General features: G+C 38.4%; 1 protein-coding gene across 1 annotated transcript; it reads right to left on the reverse strand.

Annotated features, from left to right (window-relative positions):
- Positions 1-200: 200 nt before the first annotated feature.
- On the reverse strand, positions 201-2,601 carry LOC146462505 (melanocortin receptor 4-like). Its single transcript, XM_085085472.1, has one exon. The coding sequence runs from the start codon at positions 2,149-2,151 to the stop codon at positions 1,162-1,164; it is 990 nt and encodes a 329-aa protein (XP_084941598.1). The 5' UTR covers positions 2,152-2,601; the 3' UTR covers positions 201-1,161.
- Between the last annotated feature and the right edge of the window lie 6,761 nt (positions 2,602-9,362).

The raw sequence follows: 9,362 nt of genomic DNA on the forward strand, positions 1-9,362 counted from the left end.
GTAAAGATTTAAATATTATGCAAAAAAGTCGTGAATCTGCATTGTAAATTGTCGCTTCGCGTCTTACTCAAAACCAAATTGACGGTGGTAATTGCCAATGCAAATTTAGGTATCTTTCAAAAATATCCTTAAGCTCTCTCCACGGGAAATTTTCTCAACCGGATAAATATTTGAGCGGGCAAAAAACAAAATATATTAACTGTGAACAAGACATAACTTTATTTTCGTTTTCTGACAGCTGGAAACATCAATTAGAGAACAAGCTTAATTTCCATCAGTTTAGAACCCAAAGCTTGGCAGTAAATTAATAAACTCAAGACGAACTGCTTCTTCTCGCAACGATTGCAGCAACGCTGAAACAAGTTTTTTGAGCGTTGTGTGTTCCAATTCCATCTGGAGAGTATCCCCAATGAGTGCTCTGCTCTACATGCACTGATACTTAGAAAAAGCGATTTATTTTTATTCATTTATTTATTTATTTATTTATTTATTTATTTGTTTATTTGTCTCACGACTCCAAGATGGAGAGGATATTTTAAACGTTGCGAAACACTTCTGACACTTCGTTGCACGCAACATTACCTGCGGTAAAACTGTCGATCTTTGCACTAGATTTCTCCGTTTACGAAGACGCTTTTCAATGACATCACTAATTCTATCAGTATTTAGAAGATAGTGGCTATATTTCCTTGTTGGTTTTCTATAAAAACATATCTTTCATGTACTTCTCTTGCTGGAAACTATATTTTCAATCGCGTAAGCGATATCTTGTGTCAATAATGCCGTGTACATAAACGTGTGAATTCAGGCTCTGAATAAATCAAGCTAAGCTTTAGAATAATACGAGGATTAGCCTCTTAACACTGTTATCTTTAAAATATGGATTGAAATTAAAAAAGAGATTTTATTTCAAACTCTTGTGTTTGTAGACTTCTTCAGCGAAAAAAAATCAATGCTTTTCGCAACATCACTTTCATTTCGAGTGTTTACTTTTTAACTTAACAGTTTTCAAATCCCTTTAAAGGTGAATAAATTCAACTCTGATTTTACAGCAGCCTTATTTATGTGCGATCTAGCTTGTGATACCGCTAATTGACATCATTAAAGTCAAAACCATTTCAAGCAACTCTTTACGAGAATCAGGGCCCGCCGGTGGAAAATTTATTCGTTCTTACTAAACCCCTCGTTTAAAATACTAACTCGATACACTTTACTTTCTATTACGCTCTCGTGTCCAACCCCGCGTATTTTTCTCAGCACATTGTATGTGGCAAGGCGTATCTCTTGCATTCTGACCCAGTAGAGAAGCGGATTCAACGAAGAGTTCAAATAAACCACAGTTGCGCCCCACTCATACGCCATCTTGATAGCCGAGTTATAGCCAACCGTAAGACGCACAGCCATTGCTGTTAGAAACGGAGTATAACAGGTCAGGAACATGATCAGGACATACACCATGGTAAGAACCGACTTCTTGTATTTCTTCATGTTGGTGACGTTATTCCAGGCTGACAGAGTTTGTGCCCTGATTTGATTTTGGTGACGACGCAGAACACGGAAAACATTGATGTACGAGACAAGGGTGGTTGTTAGGCTAATGCAAAGGACAGGGAGGGGAATAAGAGTCCAGTATCGATCGGAGTTCGCTATGAAAAGCGAAACGCCAGCCCCGACGCAAAAGAACCAATACGCGAAGACAACTTTCAGCACGCGGGAAACAGTTATAACTTCTTTGTATCGAAGATGCAAGTATAGCGCCAGCCATTTGTCCACTGATATAGTAGCGATCGTCATGACGGAGACACCAGCGCAGACGAAGCCAGCTATCCAGTGAATCAACCGTCCAGTACAAGCAGTTTTTTCATTGTCAGTTAACTCGGCGATTTTATAAGCGACAAGCAGAGGCTGTGCTAAGAGTCCTATGACGAGATCCGAACATGCCAGACAACAAATCAGGACATTGGACGGCGAGTGAAGGAAAGGTGTTTTCCAGATCACAAAAATAACTAAAATATTAAACAGTGTCGCTGTTACGGAGAAGACGGAGTTTACAATGCAGCAGATGATTTCCGAAACGAGAACATTTCCAACGTGCGACAGTTCAACACTTGACAAGAAAAAACACTTTGTGGTGTAATTTTTAACTTCCATGAAGAACACAGACGTTTCCAGATGTGAACTGTTGTGGGAGGATGCGCTCGAACTTTCTGCAGTGATAATTCTATCGCCAGTATTGCGTCTTCAATTAATTCTCAAGCATTATGAAATAAAAGAAATTTGACAAGTAGCAACCGAGACCAAATGGCAAAAGTTGGCTGTAAAGGCGTCTTGCATCTAATCGTAAGCTTTTGAAGAAAAACAACTGCAAGCTTTCCGTCTAAAAGCCAAGATTTCTTTTTGAGCTCCCACTGGTTCTATTGTCAACTTCTATCGTTTAATGGAAAGTACAATGTAATTTAAATCGTCACTTTTAGATATTGAGTATAAAGAATAGGCCTTTCCAGAAAAGGTCATGAATAATTAATCATTACTATATGTTTTTGCGATGCGTAAGCAATTCATTGTGACAGGTGTCAGAATTGGGGACTTGGAAAACACAAAACCGCAAAAAAAAATTATCTCAGCCGAGTGTCAACAAAACTAAAGCCTTTTGACACTGGGTGTTAGTAATGAGAGACCAAAACAAAACTAATATAACGGACCTCTACTGAGCTCAAACAGTGAAGTTTTTGTGGTGCAAATTAACTGATATAAGCCAGTGCGCCTCCCCAGTTGAACATTTGAATCATTCAGTATTCTTTTCAAAACCAATAAAACGATTTATTTTCTGTCGCTTTCTGACAATGACACACTCTCGTTAATTTTTTTTATTTATGGAAAATGACCGCCAGAATGTGATGGTAATTCGCCAGACATCTTATTTGATAGAAAGACGGCACAAAATCGAGAAATTAATTATACTTTTCTAGATTATAAGTGAACTTTACGCACGTCATTATTTAGCTGTATTTATTGTAGCTAAACTACTTCCCACCTAGCAGGAAAAATCCTAATTCATCTTTATAACGTCTGTCCATAATATAACGAACATGGAGATGAAGATTCAATATTTAATTACCAATGACACGTTCGGCTAAAATTCACCTGCCGTCTTATTTGCTTCAATCAGCCACTCTACATGCTGTTGTTTTTAAGTATACTAAGCTTTTTGTAAGGTTGAAATTCTAATCTTAACCTTTTTGTTTAAATTTAGCAATATTTGAGCAGATCTCCATTACTCGAGGATAAAATCTTTCAAAAGCAAAGTAAAACTTAATTATCCTTGATCAACCTCTTTCTTTGTTTTCGCCTTCTAATTATTGCTTTGCGAACGCCGCAGCCAGTAATATAAGCAGTCTTAGAAGAAAACTTCATTATCGCTTGTGAATTTCATTTCCTGAAACGCCGCCGTCAGCTCAAACTACTGTAAACCTTTATTAGGACGTACTAAAAATCCTTTCCTTCATTTTAGTGGCCGCTTTTGTTTAAAAAACGGAAGAAAAACTCTTCTTTGAATAGGCCTATATAATTGCATTTTTACAATATAGCTCATTCGGAAATATTCAATATCCAGATGCAGAACGTTTCAATAGATCATGAATATCAATTTCTAAAAGCCTCTTGAAAAACTCTTACGATTCAAGTTAAGTTACGATTCAAAAAATGAAAGGAAAAAAGGAAAATTCTTTTCAAAACTACATTAGCTGACTTTTTTGCTGGTTTCTACGAAAACCAGTGGAACTGAAACAAAATGAAAACACATCATTGCTTGTTTACTCTGTAATAAAGAGGTTTGAAACATATTGAGGCAAAGCAATTTGTTATTTTAAGAGCCAGCCTTTTATATTAAAACCCCTTTATTCTTGTAGTTTTTTTCGTTAAGAAAACAAATCATTGAGGGAAAAAAACGAAAAAGGCACAGCGCAGACGAATAATTCTTCTGCCAAGATCAATTGTCAGACGCAAGAAACAGGAAGAATTTCGAAGATGAATTTAATTAATAATCAACAGAGAGATTAGGAACAACGCCAACCGAGAGAATAGAAGGAAAGATTTTTGAAACAGTTTCAAATTCGCAAAATGTTGCGGGCTTTGCTTGCTTTCAACTGAATATTCAATCGGAGGAAGTCATAAGCTTCAAAAAGAAACAACTTTGTGCTACTTTTAAACGTTCCTGGGCACGTTTGATTATATTAAGAGTGAGGTACCGAGTATCAATATTATATTGTGAAAAAAAAAAAACAGAAAGATTCATTGAGGGAAAAAACAAAAAGGCACATTGGAATATGCTTTTTTGCTCACGGATGAAACGTGCTCAAGATGATAAATGTCAAAAATCGCCGTAAGCGAAACGTTATCTCGTAAATCGCGATAAAGCTTATTCGTTATCTTTCTGCCGTTTTTAACGGAAGGGAGATGGAATCGCTAGAAAAGAGGAAAAGCAAATCAAAGCTACTTTTCGTCAGAAATTTGGGTAAGCAAAATTTTATCCAAATCAATCATGATCAAAATCCATGAAGCTTCAGAGGTTTAAGTGGACCATAAATAAAACAAGAGGTAAAATCACTTAGAAATAAAGGATTTTAACGATATAATTAATCAATACTGAATCATTCATCATCGTATTCTCATGAAGAAACCTTTGATTGCATCTTGATCAGAGAAACTTTTCGTTGATATTCCAAAACCGCAGTCCCTTGCTTAAACTAAGTGAAATAAAAAATAATTTATAAAAAGCTACGATAAAAGGTATTTTAAACGGCTTAAAATATACCATCACATTTATCCTTTTGTGCATATGCCACACATTGACATTCCAATCCTTGCAGTGTGCAGGATGTTCGTCCCATGAACCTAGTTTAATGTCCGTAGCTCCCACAAGTCTCCTGTAGCTCAGTGGTAGAGCATCCAAACTAGTAATCAGAAGGTCTCAGGTTCGACTCCTGATAGGAGCACTCGGATTTCTTTTTGCCGAGTATGCCTGTTTCATTACTGAATAATACATCATTCCCAAGAAAGCCTAAGTTGTTTTTCACAGAAATTAAAAGAGAAAAGAAAAGATTTACTCCGCCCTTTTGACGTTGATATATTAAACCTCCCCTTCACATCCTCTGCTTACAGAGTGAGATGATGGTTTCATACTGCCTTGCAGATCAAAAGTGAATTACTTTTTGGTGAAAGCTCCAAATTATTAAAAATTTTCTTGATGTCATTATATTTTATGAAGCTATTGAAACAAACAGCAAACGCAGTCCGCGTAGCCTTCTTTTCAGTTTATGGTCACACTGTTAGTATTTCATCCACAAAATCTCAAACCGCGTTTAAAGAAAATAACCACAGGATAGTGAGTCTGTTTTCATATAAATTAAAACACAAATAGAGAGAGAAGAGATCCCACGCACCGCCCTCATCTGGACATTAGAGGATAATGGAAGAAGACAAGGAGATCAAAAGAGATATGGAAGGGAACAACGGAGATAAAATTACAGGAGTTGAGAATAAGATCATTATCTTAGGTCTCAACTGTTGCGTGGGACAAAGATCGATGAAGAGAGTTGATTTCTCTAGCGGGGAGAAGGAACTCATGATGGCGTCTTCTGATTTGAATGGAAACACTTTAGACTTCAAGAAAACAAAATTAAAGTTAACATGCAGCCACCTTACACCTCACTCAGTAGCTTTCGTTTGAATGGTCACACCTTAGAATTTGATCCACAGACAGCTCAAAATTTCGAGCCACTTTGTACAGCATACTTAACAGCACCACAGGAAAGTACTGCTCAGTAGCTTTCATTTGAATGGTCACACCTTAGGATTTGATCCACAGACTCAAAAGTTAGAACCACCTTGTACAGCATAATAAACAGCACCACAGGAAAGTACTGCTCAGTAGCTTTCATTTGAATGGTCACACTTTAGGATTTGATCCACAAACTCAACATTTCGAGCCATTTTAACAGCACCACAGGAAGGTACTGCTCAGTAGCTTTCCGTCGGAATGGTCATACCTTACGATTTTATCAACAGACGCAAAAAAGTTAGAACAATCTTGAACAGCGTAATAAACAGCATCATAGGATAGTACTACTCAGCAGCTTTCATTTGAATGGTCACACTTTAGGGTACAGTTTCAATAGTAACAAAGTAAAAACGACCTTTCACAGCATAATAAATAGCACCACAGAAAAGTACTGATCAAAAGCTTTCATTGGAATGGTTATGCTCAGTTCAATTTACATTTTCATTAAAAGAGATCCAGAGTTCAAAACACTTTTTGCAACATAAAAAAACTGTTACAACAACAAACTACTGTCGGAATTCTTTCCTAGCGTTGCATATCGTAAAGTTAGTTTTCGAAGACGAATAATTGTTCGGCCAAGATCAATTCTGAGACTCAAGAAACAAGCAGAAAACGAATTTAACACTCAAGGGAAAGATAAGAAACAACGCCAACCGAGGGAATAGAAGAGAAGATTTTTAAAGGATCGCGAGTTTCAAATTCGCAAAATACTGAGCGCTTTGTTTGCTTTCAACTGTATCTTCATCAGAGGAAGCAGCTTAAAAACAAACTGCAGCTTTCTCCCAGTTTTGGACGTTCTTAGGTGCGTTTGATTATATAGGGGAAGTGATCAAAACTATACTATACTCGAACAAGACCCACCAAACCACAAAATAGATGGTGGTCTCTGCCTGCATCCCCTTCCTCAACCTCAAAAGATGGTGTCTTTATTGCATACCCACCCCTCTATCAAGCAGTAAAAAAATAACAATGAGATTCAAGCCTCTCTTTTCTTGTTTATACAGCAATGCTAATTCTTGCTAGCTGAATATTTCTGTGTCAACTCAAATCTTAAAGCCAATAAAATTTTGTGGGTAATGTCAGTTCATGAGATGGGTGGTGTCTTCGACAACCTCCCCACCCCAGGCAAGATGGGTCCTCTTTGAACGAACTTGTTCTGACCAGTTCCCTTAGGGTGAGTTATCGAGTATCAAGATTATCAGTATTAGATTACGAATCTATTGTAAGTAATTACTCGACAAGTTTTGTTTTATTTCTGAAAAGGCCCCCCTTGTCTTGGCATACAAATCCCCGGAAAATGCCTCAACGGGCAATTTCCTGATGGAGTTTAAAGCATTAAACCAGATGGTAAAGGCGTGGTCAAAACCGTATGTGATACATTATGAACGTCGGAGATGGACGCTATCAGATCTGTTGCCAGCTACACCGTAATTGGACCAAACTAACGTTCCGTAAAAGAAGAAGTGGATCCGAGACCAAAGGACAACTATTGCATTCTCTTCAAAGCGGACGACTTTTTAATTTAAGGCCCATGGAATACGAGGTGTGCAAGTTTAGACACTCGGTTTAATGCCTAGACGAAGGACAGTTGTGATAATGTCTGAATCAGCATTTAATTTTGAAGGGTGTACTCTTGAACTTCAACCGGCGATCATGACTGGCAGTTGACCATTTTTCAATAAAATCGAGTTGCATCCAGTCACTGTTGCCCCGTTCGAAAGTCTAGTTCCGTCTAGTTCCGTGTTTACCGCCGACCGGTTAGCTCAGTTGGTAGAGTGCCGGACTACCGTACGGGAGGTCGCGGGTTCAAACCCTGAGGAGAAAGTGCTGCCTTTGCTCTGACATCTGCAAATGGTTAGACTTTCTAGTCTTCTCGGATAAGGACGATAAACCGTAGGCCCCGTCTCACAAACCTTGTTTGTTAATAGGTCTGTGGGACGTTAAAGAACCCACTCACTGTTCGCAAAGAGTAGGGGACGTAGGTCCCGGTGTTGTGGTCTGGTCTTTGTGCGTATATTCCGTATATCCCGGGTCCGCGGTAATTGGCCTTAGCTGTTGCGGTATCCCTGTCCATATTGGACAAAGCTAAATAAATAAATTAGTCCGCCAGAGTACCTTAAAATTAGTCTAGTTCCGTTTACAGCTTTGTAACAAGTTTAAACCACAACAGTTTGCCGACTTTCCAGCATTTCATACGAGTCCTCCCTTCAAATTGTATGTGTAGCGAGAAATTAAAGTTCAGCGCCGGTTTTAAAACGCTGCTACTGTGAACTAGACATTAATATAAGTTGCCTACAGGATGTCTACCTGGCCATTAAAATCATGTCTGGCAGTATTAATTGCCCGTTCCGAAGTTCATAAAGAGACTGAGCCCTAGTCCACATATTGTTCAAATTGCATCATATGAAGAAATGATCCCCATCATCAGAAAGATCACATAAAGATTAGAAAGTTTACCAAGTTTGGTTATGTTTTATGGCGAAGTAACCAGGATGTGACCTGTCAAAGGTCGCCAAAACTCCCTACAAATGTCTGTAATTTTGAGATGGTGCCCCCCAATCCATACAAAAATCTCTTATTTTTTCCCGATTTTTGAAAGCCTTCTACACGGTTGCAACCTAACGACAGAACCTCAAACTTGGTAAACTGACTAATTTTAATGAGATCTTTCTTGTGATGGACTCCAATTTCTGATTAAATCTCAACTCCAGACATGGCGCTAAAAAGACGCACAACATTCAGTGGCACAACAAATTAACCGCGCGTATCAGCTCTCTCTTAGAAGTACACCCCCGGGAACAGCTCTTTTTTTTTTTTTTTTTTTTTTTGCCTTAAAGAAAGTTTAGCAATTCGTACACGCGAATTAAATTTGGCAGGGATCTACCAACCTGTCCAATTTGAGAGAGTTGTCAACTATAATCAGAGGTCATGGGCCTCTGCGCGCTGTAATCTATCCTTCGACAATCGAATAGGCCATTTCCGAGTGGCCTGTAGCCTCCTTTTCAAACCGAGGGTATGTGCGAAATCTTTCATATGAAGATGAGTTTTTGTTCACATGTAAATAAAACTCATTTTCATATGAAAGACTTCGCACCTGCCCTCAGCTTAAAAATAAGGCTACAGGCAGCTCGGAAATGGTCTATTGTCGCATGAATGTTGCAATCACTTTATACGAGAATGTCGCCGCACTTCCAGGACTTCTCTCCAGTCACGAACGCTCCAGGCCATGGGTGACGTCATGAGAAAATGGAAATGAATCAAAATTGGAGGCTTAGTCAGGAGTTTACGATTATCCTAACGCGTTATTCATCTCAAGCGAATAACTTGCCGACGCTTCTTCACCATGTTTTTAAGGTCTTACGAATAAATCGTCTTGGTTTGATAAACTCAGTTCGTCTTCCATTAGGTATCTAAGATAAATCGGGACCATGTAAAACTAGTTTGATGTCGAATAATACGGCCTCGTCGGCTAAGTATCAAGCGATATTCCGCGCGATTTCGCAGGACTTCGTTATGGATCAAA

The sequence above is a fragment of the Pavona decussata genome, unplaced genomic scaffold, assembly GCF_977016875.1.
Source record: "Pavona decussata unplaced genomic scaffold, jaPavDecu1.1 SCAFFOLD_186, whole genome shotgun sequence".
Lineage (NCBI taxonomy): Eukaryota > Metazoa > Cnidaria > Anthozoa > Scleractinia > Agariciidae > Pavona > Pavona decussata.

Excerpts from the sequence above, each read along its gene's own strand:
- LOC146462505 (XM_085085472.1), bottom strand. The coding sequence starts at position 2,151 with ATGGAAGTTAAAAATTACACCACAAAGTGTTTTTTCTTGTCAAGTGTT.